Source organism: Erinaceus europaeus, unplaced genomic scaffold, assembly GCF_950295315.1.
Source record: "Erinaceus europaeus unplaced genomic scaffold, mEriEur2.1 scaffold_722, whole genome shotgun sequence".
Taxonomy (NCBI): domain Eukaryota; kingdom Metazoa; phylum Chordata; class Mammalia; order Eulipotyphla; family Erinaceidae; genus Erinaceus; species Erinaceus europaeus.
In genome coordinates this window covers 16,479-33,106 of record NW_026647497.1, presented here as the reverse complement: position 1 = coordinate 33,106, position 16,628 = coordinate 16,479, and the positions used below count along the sequence as shown (strand labels likewise).

The following is a 16,628-nucleotide window of genomic DNA, read 5'->3' as shown; positions in this document are numbered from 1 at the left end:
TGGGACCGCCCAATAAAGAAAAAGACCTCTGAGGCTGTAAAAATGTAGGTGGGCTTTTTTTTTGTTTTGTTTTTTGTTTTTTTGTTTTCCTCCTTTGTTTTCTATTTCCTAGACTATACTGCTGGTTATGGTGGCATTTGTATTGTTTCGTATGCATGTATGTATATATATCACTACAAGCTTTATCCAGAAACCCATCTTTGTCGTATTTGATGGTTATAACAAAAACAAACAAAGAAACAAACAAACAAGGGAGCTGGGCGGTAGCTCAGCAGGTTAAGTGCAGGTGGTGCAAAGCTCAAGGCCCAGCGTAAGGATCCCCGGTTGGAGCACCACCCCCCTCAAGCTCCCCCATGCAGGGGGAGTCACTTCCCTTGCGGTGAAGCAGGTCTGCAGGCATCTACCTTCCTCTCCCCCTCTCTGTCTTCCCTTCCTCTCTCCACTTCTCTCTGTCGGATCCCACAACGACGACATCAATAAGAACAACAATAAATCAAGAAGGACAACAAAAGGGAATAAAGAAATAAACATTTCATTAAAAAAGAAAACGGAGCCAAACAACAAACTCCCACGGAGAAGGTGTCCGGTGTCGGCAGACAGTCGAAAGGGCTCAGAATCGACCCGACTGCTGCTGGACCCGCCAGTGCCGGAGGCCCCTGGACCTGGAGCGGCTGTGCTGGCGGGACCTCGACCGGGCCCCGGGCTGCAGGCTCTGGCGCCCATACAGTTCTTGCCGCAGCTCCCGTGAGATGGCCTTCAGGTGCATGAAGTTGCAGAAGCCGCCCCGCGAGCACTCCCCCATCTCATACTGGCGGCAGCTGGCTTCCCGGAAGTCGGTGACCGGGGACAGCTCGGCGTGGATGGGCTGCCCGTTGAACCAGCGGTTGTTAAGGTCCATCACCGCCTTCTCCGCGGCCTCCTCACGGCGGAACTTGACGTACACGTTCCCCACGAGGTGGTCTCCCAGGTTGTCACACACGTGCATCTCCTCCACCTCGCCGTACTTCTCCTCCATCTCCGTGAAGACCTCCTGGAAGAACGCGTCGTACTGCTCCTGCATCTCCACGTGGCTCATGGCACAGCCCAAACCCTCAGCGGACTGGGCCGAGTTCTGAGGGTTATGGTAAATGTTCAAGAGGACGATGGTCTGGCTGAAGGTCGGCCTGTTGTGTAGGCGTGAGCATCTGTCTCCATGACGACACGCCCCGATTTTGAAATAGAACGAACAGTTGACCTTGTCTTTCTCCGTGCCGAAGATGGACGCCAGGTACTCTGCCATTTCCCACCCGCCTGGGTTGGTGCTGCAGTCCAGGGACCTCCAGGGGCCTGCCCGGGAAAATTAAGAAAAAAGACATTAAACCTTACATAGCAAGAGGTGGGTTTGTCTGCATCTCATATGTTTGGTTTTTCCTACCCAGTACTGCTGGCTACCCTGGTATCTGGATTTGGGGTCTGCAGACTCTACAATGAATGCTTTTGGAACGTTTCACCTTGAAATCCCATTGTAATACATTGGAGATTAAGAAATTCCTAGATTCAAAAGTGGATGTAAAGCAGGCAATACATTAAGATCTTTGAGTCTCATAAAATAAAAAAATAGCAAAAAAGAAAGGAAAAGAAAGAAAGAAAAAGTCAATCTTATAATTGTGTAAACTATTTATAATCACTCAGGAAAAAGAAAGAACTCCCCACCCTTTCTGCTATTTTCTTTCTTTTCTTCGTTTATTTTTTATTTTTTTAAAGCAGAGTACTGCTCAGCTCTGGTTTATGGTGGAGTAGAGATTGAACCCTGGGGCTTTGGATCCTCAGGCAAGAGAGTCTCTGCATAACCATTATCCTATCTACCTCTGCCCTCCCCAAAGAAATGGACCTTGGGAACAGTGGATTCACAGTGCTGACACCTAGCCCCAGTAAAGACCGTGGTGGAAATAAAAACGAAAACGAAAACAAAAACAGTGATGAGCTAGCATAAAAAAAAAAAATCCTGCCGTGGTCTGGGAAGTGGCACAGTGGTACAGCTTTGGACTCTGAAGCATGAGGTCCTGAGTTTGATCCCCGGCAGCACATATGCCAGAGTGATGTCTGGTTCTGCCTCTCCCCTCCTATCTTTCTCATAAATAATAAACAAAAATCTTTAACAAATAAGGAAGAAGAAAACGAAATCATCCCTTGAGGGAACAAATGAATAACCAGCACTCTCGAAAAAGATATAAAATAACAATTGCCAATTATGTGACCACCCCTCCTTCCCAACGAGAGTGTAATACAGGGACCCAGGCTTCATTCTCTGTTAAAAATATGTATTGGGCTGGGCATATCGTCCTCTGCTTATGCAAAAAGACTTTCCTGCACAAGCTCTGAGGTCCCAGATTGAATCCCCAGCAGCACAAGAAGACGGAGCAGAGCAGTGTGTGATCTGAGGAAATCATATTTATTTATTTATTTATACTTTTAATACCTTTCTTTATTTGTTGGGTAGAGACAGCCCAAAACTGAGAGGGAAGGGTTGCTAGAGAGAGAGAGAGAGAGAGAGAGAGAGACAGAGAGACAGAGACCCCAGCAGCAGCGCTTCACCACTTGGGAAGCATTCTCTTGTAGGTGGGGACTGGGGTCTTGGACCCGTGTCCTTGTGCATTGCAACATGTGCGCTCAACCTGGTGCACCACCACAGGGCCCCCAATATATATTTTTTCATAGCAGAGAGAGAGAGAGAGAGAGAGAGATGTAGAGGGCAAACCAGAGCAACCCTGCAGTGCATGCCATGCCAGGAGCAGTCCTTCTAGACCTCATGCTTGAAGAGTCCGGTGGGCCATCCACTGTACCATCTCGTGGGCAGCTTGGACTCACCACATTATACATACCTTATTGCTACGAAGAAAATATATCCGTGGCTCCAAGTGCCACCGCTCTGAGGGTTACAACTCAAGAGGGGTAGCTCTGCGTGTGAAAACTCAAGGTGTAGCCGATCTGAAGAAGGAGTCTGAGATCAAAGCCGCACGGAGGGCTGGGAGAGACTCTATTACAGCAGAGGGGGAGTCTAGGCGTCTCCTGCCAAGCATGCCAGGTGACTCCTCTGCTCCACAAAGCCGCCTATATACCCCTCAAGATGGGCGTGGCATGCCTACTTGAGTACAGGGTGGGTTTAGTCAAGACACATTTTCATTGGTTACAAGGTGTCTACCATCTACACCAATCAGGCAAGACATTGGATGGGGTGGATCCACCGCATTCCACACCCGATCTCCAATATGAAGAGACTAATGTATCCCACTGAGTTAGTGAGCAACTACTGCTCCTGATCCCCTTGGCTGACTGCAGTGCAGGGACAGCGGACCACCGGAATGCTCCCCACATTTTATTTCTTATCAGGCTTATTTCAGTAGAAGGAAACAGGCAGAAGGGGAACGCATTCAATACCTTGAAAAAGACACCTTTGATGTGTGGCACTGCTCACGAAGGCAGGAACTTACTCAGTGAAGGTCTTTCTGAGGCCGTGGTACTTGACTTGTGACATGCATCAGGCGTGGGAGCCACCCTTGTCAGTCTTTCAGGGAATAGTATTTCAGCCAGAGAAAGGGAAAGACAGAAGGAGGGAAATGAGCCTGACTTCACCTGAGTTCTACTTAGGTGATCACTCAGTTTGGCCTCAGGCCACAGGTTTCTCTTCTCCTTCAAATTCCACTGATGGGTGTGCCTTAGGCCCTGGGGACCCTAGGCCAGCTGATTTCTGGCCACAGGTTTGGCTGCTAATTCCAATGAAAGTTGGTAAGGGCAGCAGCCTGCTGGGAACGCTGGGACCGCCCAATAAAGAAAAAGACCTCTGAGGCTGTAAAAATGTAGGTGGGCTTTTTTTTTGTTTTGTTTTTTGTTTTTTTGTTTTCCTCCTTTGTTTTCTATTTCCTAGACTATACTGCTGGTTATGGTGGCATTTGTATTGTTTCGTATGCATGTATGTATATATATCACTACAAGCTTTATCCAGAAACCCATCTTTGTCGTATTTGATGGTTATAACAAAAACAAACAAAGAAACAAACAAACAAGGGAGCTGGGCGGTAGCTCAGCAGGTTAAGTGCAGGTGGTGCAAAGCTCAAGGCCCAGCGTAAGGATCCCCGGTTGGAGCACCACCCCCCTCAAGCTCCCCCATGCAGGGGGAGTCACTTCCCTTGCGGTGAAGCAGGTCTGCAGGCATCTACCTTCCTCTCCCCCTCTCTGTCTTCCCTTCCTCTCTCCACTTCTCTCTGTCGGATCCCACAACGACGACATCAATAAGAACAACAATAAATCAAGAAGGACAACAAAAGGGAATAAAGAAATAAACATTTCATTAAAAAAGAAAACGGAGCCAAACAACAAACTCCCACGGAGAAGGTGTCCGGTGTCGGCAGACAGTCGAAAGGGCTCAGAATCGACCCGACTGCTGCTGGACCCGCCAGTGCCGGAGGCTCCTGGACCTGGAGCGGCTGTGCTGGCGGGACCTCGACCGGGCCCCGGGCTGCAGGCTCTGGCGCCCATACAGTTCTCGCCGCAGCTCCCGTGAGATGGCCTTCAGGTGCATGAAGTTGCAGAAGCCGCCCCGCGAGCACTCCCCCATCTCATACTGGCGGCAGCTGGCTTCCCGGAAGTCGGTGACCGGGGACAGCTCGGCGTGGATGGGCTGCCCGTTGAACCAGCGGTTGTTGAGGTCCATCACCGCCTTCTCCGCGGCCTCCTCACGGCGGAACTTGACGTACACGTTCCCCACGAGGTGGTCTCCCAGGTTGTCACACACGTGCATCTCCTCCACCTCGCCGTACTTCTCCTCCATCTCCGTGAAGACCTCCTGGAAGAACGCGTCGTACTGCTCCTGCATCTCCACGTGGCTCATGGCACAGCCCAAACCCTCAGCGGACTGGGCCGAGTTCTGAGGGTTATGGTAAATGTTCAAGAGGACGATGGTCTGGCTGAAGGTCGGCCTGTTGTGTAGGCGTGAGCATCTGTCTCCATGACGACACGCCCCGATTTTGAAATAGAACGAACAGTTGACCTTGTCTTTCTCCGTGCCGAAGATGGACGCCAGGTACTCTGCCATTTCCCACCCGCCTGGGTTGGTGCTGCAGTCCAGGGACCTCCAGGGGCCTGCCCGGGAAAATTAAGAAAAAAGACATTAAACCTTACATAGCAAGAGGTGGGTTTGTCTGCATCTCATATGTTTGGTTTTTCCTACCCAGTACTGCTGGCTACCCTGGTATCTGGATTTGGGGTCTGCAGACTCTACAATGAATGCTTTTGGAACGTTTCACCTTGAAATCCCATTGTAATACATTGGAGATTAAGAAATTCCTAGATTCAAAAGTGGATGTAAAGCAGGCAATACATTAAGATCTTTGAGTCTCATAAAATAAAAAAATAGCAAAAAAGAAAGGAAAAGAAAGAAAGAAAAAGTCAATCTTATAATTGTGTAAACTATTTATAATCACTCAGGAAAAAGAAAGAACTCCCCACCCTTTCTGCTATTTTCTTTCTTTTCTTCGTTTATTTTTTATTTTTTTAAAGCAGAGTACTGCTCAGCTCTGGTTTATGGTGGAGTAGAGATTGAACCCTGGGGCTTTGGATCCTCAGGCAAGAGAGTCTCTGCATAACCATTATCCTATCTACCTCTGCCCTCCCCAAAGAAATGGACCTTGGGAACAGTGGATTCACAGTGCTGACACCTAGCCCCAGTAAAGACCGTGGTGGAAATAAAAACGAAAACGAAAACAAAAACAGTGATGAGCTAGCATAAAAAAAAAAAATCCTGCCGTGGTCTGGGAAGTGGCACAGTGGTACAGCTTTGGACTCTGAAGCATGAGGTCCTGAGTTTGATCCCCGGCAGCACATATGCCAGAGTGATGTCTGGTTCTGCCTCTCCCCTCCTATCTTTCTCATAAATAATAAACAAAAATCTTTAACAAATAAGGAAGAAGAAAACGAAATCATCCCTTGAGGGAACAAATGAATAACCAGCACTCTCGAAAAAGATATAAAATAACAATTGCCAATTATGTGACCACCCCTCCTTCCCAACGAGAGTGTAATACAGGGACCCAGGCTTCATTCTCTGTTAAAAATATGTATTGGGCTGGGCATATCGTCCTCTGCTTATGCAAAAAGACTTTCCTGCACAAGCTCTGAGGTCCCAGATTGAATCCCCAGCAGCACAAGAAGATGGAGCAGAGCAGTGTGTGATCTGAGGAAATCATATTTATTTATTTATTTATTTATTTATACTTTTAATACCTTTCTTTATTTGTTGGGTAGAGACAGCCCAAAACTGAGAGGGAAGGGTTGCTAGAGAGAGAGAGAGAGAGAGAGACAGAGAGACAGAGACCCCAGCAGCAGCGCTTCACCACTTGGGAAGCATTCTCTTGTAGGTGGGGACTGGGGTCTTGGACCCGTGTCCTTGTGCATTGCAACATGTGCGCTCAACCTGGTGCACCACCACAGGGCCCCCAATATATATTTTTTCATAGCAGAGAGAGAGAGAGAGAGAGAGATGTAGAGGGCAAACCAGAGCAACCCTGCAGTGCATGCCATGCCAGGAGCAGTCCTTCTAGACCTCATGCTTGAAGAATCCGGTGGGCCATCCACTGTACCATCTCGTGGGCAGCTTGGACTCACCACATTATACATACCTTATTGCTACGAAGAAAATATATCCGTGGCTCCAAGTGCCACCGCTCTGAGGGTTACAACTCAAGAGGGGTAGCTCTGCGTGTGAAAACTCAAGGTGTAGCCGATCTGAAGAAGGAGTCTGAGATCAAAGCCGCATGGAGGGCTTGGAGAGACTCTATTACAGCAGAGGGGGAGTCTAGGCATCTCCTGCCAAGCATGCCAGGTGACTCCCCTGCTCCACAAAGCCGCCTATATACCCTTCAAGATGGGCGTGGCATGCCTACTTGAGTACAGGGTGGGTTCAGTCAAGACACATTTTCATTGGTTACAAGGTGTTTAACGTCTACACCAATCAGGCAAGACATTGGATGGGGTGGATCCCCCGCATTCTACACCCGATCTCCAATATGAAGAGACTAATGTATGCCACTGAGTTAGTGAGCAACCACTGCTCCTGGTCCCCTTGGCTGACCACAGTGCAGGGACAGCGGATCTGCCGGCCTGCTCCCCACATTTTATTTCTTATCAGGCTTATTTCAGTAGAAGGAAACAGGCAGGAGGGGAACGCATTCAATACCTTGAAAAAGACACCTTTGATGTGTGGCACTGCTCTCGAAGGCAGGAACATACTCAGTGAAGGTCTTTCTGAGGCCGTGGTACTTGACTTGTGACATTCATCAGGAGTGGGAGCCACCCTTGTCAGTCTCTCAGGGAATAGTATTTCAGCCAGAGGAAGAGAAAGTCAGAAGGAGAGGATGAGCCTGACTTCACCTGAGTTCTACTTAGGTGATCACTCAGTTTGGCCTCAGGCCACAGGTTTCTCTTCTCCTTCAAATTCCACTGATGGGCGTGCCTTAGGCCCTGTGGGTTTAACCACTAGTATGGCATTTAAATATCTTCAATCTTTGATATCAATAAATGTCAATTGTACCATCCCGCGGTACCTTCAACGTGGATTAACCTAGGAGAGTAGTGAGGACAAGGAAAGATGGGTAAGGGAAGGGGATACGACACGTGAGAGAAATGAGACAAGTCAAGATTCTGATCAAGTCTGTTTATTAGCACCAAAGGTGCTGTTTTTAAGGCCATGGCAAGGGGGGATTTAACAGCTGGGGACTGTTGATTGAAGTGGTGTGTTGTCATGGTAATCATCATTATCTGGAAGGTCCTGGGTGATTCATGGGGAAGTGGAGTTGGGAGACAGAAACTTATCTTTTAGGCAAGGCTGTTTGTGAACAAGGACTCTAAGGAGTAGAGAAGCAGGGACTTATCTTATAAGCAAGGCCTTCGGTAAGCAAAGACTCTGTGGTCATGCCAATAGCAACCTTGAGGGCACATGTGGCTCCCCATATGTCCCCCTTCCTTATATATATATATAAGGGTGCATGTTTTGATGTTTGGTGGAATTTATTTTGTGGCTGGGTGGACTGTGCCTGTCTTAGGTTGGGGATCAGCCTTCCATCTTACCCGTCATTGGAACACCTGGTAATTTTTTTTTGCCCAGTAGTACCAGGTGCCCTATCTTAGGTTGACTGGACAGTGCTAGTTTCCCCTTTACCCATCATTGGCTACCAGTCCTCTACATGGTGGACTTCCTGACGGAGGGGGACAAATCCTCCGCAGCAACTCCATTTTCTGCCATGTCCAGCCTATGATAGTGAACTTGTACAGGTTGCATCTTTATGGCATCGATCTGTTTTCACAGAAATGCCATGAGCTTGTTAAGAATTATAGGAACTACTGTGAGTAGAAGAAGTAAAACAAGCAAGGGTCCCACAACTGAGGGTAGCCAAGTAAGGAAGGGGGAATTTATCCATTGGTATGAAGAGGCGGAATCATATCTATTTCGTAGTTCTCGACTGAGTGTTTGTAGGTTTTTAACATGTTCTTCTATGATCCCTGATTCATTAATGTAAAAGCAACATTATTCTTGTAGGACTAAGCAGGTCCCCCCCTCCACAGTAAGTAGGCCAAGGGCTCGTCTGTTTTGTAAGGTAACTTTTGCTAGGGATGTAATCTATCTCTGTAGTGACTCAAGACTATTTGTGGTGGAGTCTATAACCTGTTGTAATTTGTCAGAAAATTCATGGGAGGAATATATAGAGTATCCTGGCGCACCACCAGCAAATCTAAGGGAAGCAGTCAGTGGATGTGATGTCCAGGGGAAGAAACACAGCATGTCTGGTCCTCTGGTGGTTGTCAGCACCAACTGATGAAATTTTTCTTCTTCATAGAGGGTCAGCTGTGGAACAAGCGAAATTAGAAGGCAAGGACCAGGTAGAGAAGAATTGACATGAAAATATAGGGTGGTGTTGCACCAAAACACAGAGGAGGTACATACACATTAGAAGTCAAGGTGAGGTTCCTTGAACATGAGGAATATTGGGAGGAAAGTGAGAGGTCAATAAACACGTAAGGATGAAGTCAGAGCCAATGGCTGTTGTGTAAAGAGTAATTGAAGTTAGCAGTGGTAGGTCAGCAGAAAGAGAAGACTTGGATAGGCTGGTGAGGTTAGCTGGAGTATATACTGCCATGGTGTCCTTTGTGGTAAGGACTTGCCAACAGGATAAAAGGAAAACAAACATGGACATCCAGTGTTGAAAAAAAGAAAAGAGAAAAAAATATTTTTCTATGACTGGAAGAGTGGGTGGCTTTGCCAATGAGATGTAATAAATGGACAATTCGAATTTTTGTAAATATTAAGAAGGTTTAGTATAGTTACTTCATTGACACTTTAGACAACTGAATATTGGGGGTGCATTCCCCTTTTAAAATTTTTTTTATTGAGCTTAAGGGTTATAGTATAGGGAATATTTTAATGGGAGTAATGTTCTAAAGGAAACAAAAATACATGGATTGGATTTCTTTTCTTTTCTTTTTTTCCTCCAGGGTTATTGCTGGGCTCGGTGCCTGCACCATGAATCCACCGCTCCTGGAGGCCATTTTTTCCCCTTTTTGTTGCCCTAGTTGTTGCAGCCTCATTGCGGTCATTATTGCCATTGTTGACGTTGCTTTGTTGTTGGATAGGACAGAGAGAAATGGAGAGAGGAGGGGAAGACAGAGAGAGAGGGGAGAGAAAGATAGACACCTGCAGACCTGCTTCACCACCTGTGAAGAGACTCCCCTGCAGGTGGGGAGCTGGGGGCTCGAACTGGAATTCTTACGCCAGTCCCTGCGCTTTGCGACACATGCGCTTAACCCACTGCGCCACCGCCCGACTCCCTGGATTGGATTTCTATTGAAGCAAAACAGGCGAGCATATGGCTCATAAGGTTTTTGAGCTTTTTCTTGTTTGAGCTGTAGCCCACATAAATTTAGAAAAAGTGCCAATTGAAAAAAAAGGAAAAAATGTTTTTGTTTAGTAAACATGGGCAGGTGAGTTACATCAATCTGTGGAGAGCATTGGCTTTTATCAATGGGGATTAATCTTAAAAGTCTGAATAGCAGGATCTTAATTAAACAATGCAGGAGCCAGTAAAGTGCTCTCACTATGTCAAGTCAAGCATTAAAATTTAAGAGACTTGTAAAAAAATGAGAAAAATTTTAGGATATGAGTGACTTTAGGAGTCATCACACACCCATAAATAAAACAGAAAAATGTTTAGTTTTAAATCTTACCATATGAGCAGTCAGTTCTTCATGTGCATTTATAATTGATGATTTAATGGTTAGAATTGGCTTGAGTTCCTTCATATGATTTTAGAAGGCTCTTTATTAAAATATACCACTATGTTATAGAAAGTCAATACCTAATGTGTTGACATGATAAAATGTTTACTTCTTTTTTTGAATCACTTAAACAATTTTTTAAAAATAATTTATTTCTTTATTGGGGAATTAATGTTTTACATTCAACAGTAAATACAATAGTTTGTACATGCATAACATTCCCCAGATTCCTGGGACTTCCGGAGGCGGAGCTACGAGCAGCAGATCGCTTTCTCTCCTCTCCTCTCCCGGATCAACTAGGAATACCAAAGGAGACCACCCGGACCGAAACAAGACAGGACTAGAATGACCACAGGAACCCAGTAAATCACCCGTGAGTACAAACTCGCGTGGCTGTTGACAGAGAGGAGAGAGGGGCCTAAGGAGAGATTAAGTAACTGCTAACAGTTCAACAATTTATCAATAGAGACACCACCTCCAGTCTGCTCCACAACAAGGGGACAGCTGAAGGGAGGAGAGGACTCCCCAGAGACTCACCAAGTGCAACTCTGAGTCTCCATTGCTACTACCCTCAGAATCTGGAGCAGCAACAGGGAGGGACACCAGGGGACAGAGATTTAACTGGGAAACTCAGGAGAAGACCTATACCTCTGTGGCATAGCTGAAGGGCTGTGAAAGTCTCTTTGCATAACCACTGGATTATCTCTGCCACACCCTGCTTTATCTCTTGGTCAGGAGTCATTGATTAAGCCAAGAAGCCTATTGATAGTTTAAAAGCCCTCAGGCTCCCATAGCCTACAGGGAAGAAAAAAAGAAAAGAGGCTTTTACACCACTGAGCTCCAACTCAGGGATTGAAAAAACTGTTAACTTCCACCACGGTAAACCCTTTAATTAACTTACTTAGACACAAGTCAATCCAGGCAATAGTAGTCAATAATTTGAAAAGTACTGATAAAGGGAACTCATAACATAATATATAAAATGGTTAAAACAACAAGAAAAAATATTGGAGAATCCAACCAGGACAAGAGTCCAGCTAAAAGTCCTCCAGAGGGTGAAGCACAAAACAACGAGTTCAACATCCAAACATTAGCTAAGGAAATAATAACAGGAGTGAGTAAAGAATTTGAGAAAATTGTAATCAGAAATGCAGGAACAACAAATGAGAATATGGAAGAAAATTCTAATTATCTCATGGTTATTAGAGAGCTGAAAGCTGAAATCGCTGAGCTAAGAACGCAACTAGCTGAACAAGCTAAAACAGTATCAGAGCAGGGCAACAAAATAGATGAACTCCAGAAAGCAGTAGAGGGCAGAGAGAATAGAATCTATGAGGCTGAAAACAGAATTAGCAAGATTGAGGATGAATTAGAGACAAATAAAAAAGAAGTAAGAGTTCTCAAAATGAGATTAAGAGATGCTGAAAACAACAACAGAGTCCTATGGGATGACTTCAAAAGAAACAATATATGCATTATTGGCATACCAGAGGAATAAAGAGAAGGAGAGGAAGAAAGCATTCTCCAGGCCATAATAGCTGAAAATTTCTCTAGTCTAGACAACACCAAAGACATAAAGATTCAAGAAGCCCAGAGGGTCCCAAACAGAATTAACCCAGACCTAAAGACACCAAGACACGCCATACTTAGAATGGAAAGGAATAAAGGATAAAGAAAGGATCCCGAAGGCTGCAAGAGAAAAACAAAGAGTCACCTACAATGGAAAACCCATAAGATTAGCAGCAGACTTCTCCATACAAACACTACAGGCCAGAAGAGAATGGCAAGCTATCTGTCAAGTGCTCTATGAGAAAGGCTTTCAGCGAATACTATATCCTGCTAGACTGTCATTCAGACTAGATGGAAGCATCAAAACCTTCTCAGACAAGCAACAGTTGAAGGAAGCAACTATCACTAAGCCTGCCCTGAAAGAAGTTCTGAAAGGTCTCCTATAAATAACCAGACCACCACAAATAGGACATATATCAAAAAACTCTAAAACCCTACAAGAATGGCGTTAAAATATCTTCAATCTTTGATATCAATAAATGTCAATGGCCTGAATTCACCTACTAAAAGACACAGAGTAGGAAGATGGATCAGAAAACACAACCCAACAATATGCTATCTACAGGAAACCCACCTAACTCAACAAGACAAACACAGACTTAAAGTGAAAGGATGGAAAACTATCATACAAGCCAATGGCCCACAAAAAAGGGCAGGAACAGCTATTCTCATATCTGACATGATAGACTTTAAAATAGATAAGATTAAAAAAGATAGGAATGGACACTACTTACTGCTCAGAGGATCAATCAATCAAGAGGACTTAACAATTATTAACATCTATGCACCCAATGAGAAGCCATCTAAATACATCAGACTTCTACTGAAAGAGCTACAGCAATATATTAACAGTAACACAATCATAGTAGGGGACTTCAACACCCCACTCTCTCAGCTTGACAGATCATCCAGGCAGAAAATCAGTAAAGACATAAGGGAGCTAAATGAAGAGATAGATAAACTAGAACTATTGGACATTTTCAGAGTCATTCATCCCAAGAAACTGGAATACACATTTTACTCAAATCCACATGGGTCATTCTCAAGGATAGACCATATGTTAGGCCACAAAGACAGCATCAGCCAATTCAAGAGCACTGAAATCACCCCAAGCATCTTCTCAGACCACAGTGGAATTAAACTAACACTTAACAATCAACAAAAGATTAGTAACAGTCCCAAAATGTGGAAGCTCAACAGTACACTTCTTAACAACATCTGGGTCAAAGAAGAAATCAAGGAAGAAATCAAAATGTTTCGAGAGTTCAATGAAAATGAAGACACAAGCTATCAAAATATTTGGGACACAGCTAAAGCAGTCCTAAGAGGGAAGTTCATAGCTATACAAGCACACATTAGGAAACAAGAAAAAGCACAAATAAACAGCCTGATTTCACATCTTAAAGACCTAGAAGAAGAAGAACAAAGGAACCCTAAAGGAACCAGAAGGACATAAATCACTAAAGTTAGGGCAGAAATAAATAACATTGAGAATAGGAAAACCATACAAAAGATCAACGAAAGTAAATGTTGGTTCTTCGAAAGAGTAAACAAAATTGACAAACCTTTAGCCAGACTCACAAAACAAAAAAGGGAGAAAATCCAAATAAATCGGATAGTAAATGAAAGAGGAGATATCACAACAGACACCGCAGAAATTCAACATATCATGCGAGGCTTCTATGAACAACTATATGCCACCAAGCTAGAGAACCTGGAAGGAATGGATGATTTCCTAGATACCTACCAACTTCCAAAACTAAGTAAAGAGGAAGTGGATAACATGAACAGGCCCATCACAGCTAATGAAATTGAAACAGTTATCAAAAATCTCCCCAAAAATAAAATTCCTGGACCAGATGGTTTTACAAATGAATTCTACAAAACCTTCAAAGAAGAAATAATACCTCTACTTTTAAAAGTCTTCCAGAAGATTGAAGACACTGGAATACTCCTTGCCAGCTTCTATGAAGCCAACATCACCCTGATACCAAAAGCAGACAGGGACACAACCAAAAAAGAAAACTACAGACCAATATTTCTGATGAACATAGATGCCAAAATATTGAACAAAATTCTAGCCAACCGGATACAGCAAACCAAGTGGGGTTTATCCCAGGCATGCAAGGTTGGTTTAATATACGTAAATCAATCAATGTGATCCACCACATCAACAAAAGCAAGACCAAAAACCACATGGTCATATCAATAGATGCAGAGAAAGCCTTTGACAAAATACAACATTCCTTTATGATCAAAACACTACAAAAAATGGGAATAGATGGAAAATTCCTGAAGATAGTGGAGTCTATATATAGCAAACCTACAGCCAACATCATACTCAATGATGAAAAACTGGAAGCATTTCCACTCAGATCAGGTACTAGACAGGGCTTCCCACTATCACCATTACTATTCAACATAGTGTTGGAAGTTCTTGCCATAGCAATCAGGCAGGAGCAAGGAATTAAAGGGATACAGATTGGAAGAGAAGAAGTCAAACTCTCCTTATTTGCAGATGACATGATAGTATACATGGAAAAACCTAAGGAATCCAGCAAGAAGATTTTGGAAATCATCAGGCAATACAGTAAGGTATCAGGCTATAAAATTAACATTCAAAAGTCAGTGGCATTCCTCTATGCAAACACTAAGAAGAAATTGAAATCCAGAAATTAATTCCTTTTACTATAGCAACTAAAACAATAAAATATCTAGGAGTAAACCTAACCAAAGAAGTGAAAGACTTGTATACTGAAAATTATGAGTCACTACTCAAAGAAATTGAAAAAGACACCAAGAAGTGGAAAGATATTCCATGTTCATGGGTTGGAAGAATTAACATCATCAAAATGAATATATTACCCAGAGCCATCTACAAATTTAATGCTATCCCCATCAAGATCCCAACCACATTTTTTAGGAGAATAGAAAAAATGCTACAAATGTTTATCTGGAACCAGAGAAGACCTAGAATTGCCAAAACAATCTTGAGAAAAAAGAACAGAACCAGAGGCATCACACTCCCAGATCTCAAACTGTATTATAGGGCCATTGTCATCAAAACTGCTTGGTACTGGAACATGAATAGACACACTGACCAGTGGAATAGAATTGAGAGCCCAGAAGTGAGGCCCCACACCTATGGACATCTAATCTTTGACAAAGGGGCCCAGACTATTACATGGGGAAAGCAGAGTCTCTTCAACAAATGGTGTTGGAAACAATGGGTTGAAACATGCAGAAGAATGAAACTGAATCACTGTATTTCACCAAATACAAAAGTAAATTCCAAGTGGATCAAGGACTTGGATGTTAGACCAGAAACTATCAGATACTTAGAGGAAAATATTGGCAGAACTCTTTTCTGCATAAATTTTAAAGACATCTTCAATGAAACGAATCCAATTACAAAGAAGACTAAGGCAAGTATAAACCTATGGGACTACATCAAATTAAAAAGCTTCTTCACAGCAAAAGAAACCACTACCCAAACCAAGAGACCCCTCATAGAATGGGAGATCTTTACATGCCATACATCAGATAAGAGTTTAATAACCAACATATATAAAGAGCTTGCCAGACTCAACAACAAGACAACAAATAACCCCATCCAAAAGTGGGGGGAGGACTTGGACAGAATATTCACCACAGAAGAGATCCAAAAAGGCTGAGAAACACATGAAAAAATGCTCCAAGTCTCTGATTGTCAGAGAAATGCAAATAAAGACAACAATGAGATTTCACTTCACTCCTGTGAGAATGTCATACATCAGAAAAGGTAACAGCAGCAAATGCTGGAGAGGGTGTGGGGTCAAAGGAACCCTCCTGCACTGCTGGTGGGAATGTCAATTGGTCCAACCTCTGTGGGCAGCAGTCTAGAGAACTCTCAGAAGGCTAGAAATGGACCTACCCTATGACCCTGCAATTCCTCTCCTGGGGATATGTCCTAAGGAACTCAACACATCCATCCAAAAAGATCTGTGTACATATAAGTTCTTGGCAGCACAATTTGTAATAGCCAAAACCTGGAAGCAACCCAGGTGTCCAACAACAGATGAGTGGCTGAGCAAGTTGTGGTCTAGATACACAATGGAATACTACTCATCTGTAAAAAAAGGTGACTTCACCATTTTCAGCCGATCTTGGATGGACCTTGAAAAAATCATGTTGAGTGAAATAAGTCAGAAACAGAAGGATGAATATGGGATGATTTCACTCTCAGGCCGAAGTTGAAAAACAAGATTAGAAAAGAAAACACAAGTAGAACCTGAAATGGAATTGGTGTATTGCACCAAAGTAAAAGACTCTGGGGTGGGTGGGGAGAATACAGGTCCATGAAGGATGATAAATGACATAGTGGGTGTTGGTATGCATGAGACCCCTTCTGTTTCATTTGGTTTAAATCCCCCCTGCTTAACACTATTCTATTTACATAACCACTTCATTCTATTTACATAACCACTGTTAACAAGTTCCACCCTCCCTCCAGGGCATTTGTGGTTCAGTGATAGGATTCTCGCCTAATCTGCCCCCTCTTTGTCACACTCTGATTTTCACCAGTCACTTTTCTCTCCACCCTCTCTATGTCACATCCTGTTTCCACCTTACTTGGCAAGTATATATAAAGACAGCACTGTGAGTTTTACAGTACTGTACTTTGAGTTTAACTTAGTTCGTCTTAGATTGTGCTTCGTCCTGCATGAATAAAGAGATACTGCCTACAGCTCAACCATGAGTCCCTGGTCATCTGTTAC

The 16,628-nt window shown here is 43.8% G+C and overlaps 2 protein-coding genes across 2 annotated transcripts; both read right to left on the bottom strand.

Moving 5' to 3' along the window:
- Nucleotides 1-610: 610 nt before the first annotated feature.
- LOC132536355 (splicing factor U2AF 35 kDa subunit-like) lies at nucleotides 611-1,318 on the bottom strand. Its single transcript, XM_060184072.1, has one exon. It carries the CDS (start codon nucleotides 1,277-1,279, stop codon nucleotides 611-613), a length of 669 nt encoding a protein of 222 aa, XP_060040055.1. The 5' UTR covers nucleotides 1,280-1,318.
- Nucleotides 1,319-4,402: 3,084 nt separating this feature from the next.
- On the bottom strand, nucleotides 4,403-5,096 carry LOC103128405 (splicing factor U2AF 35 kDa subunit). Its single transcript, XM_007539238.3, has one exon. The coding sequence runs from the start codon at nucleotides 5,069-5,071 to the stop codon at nucleotides 4,403-4,405; it is 669 nt and encodes a 222-aa protein (XP_007539300.3). The 5' UTR covers nucleotides 5,072-5,096.
- Nucleotides 5,097-16,628: the final 11,532 nt, after the last annotated feature.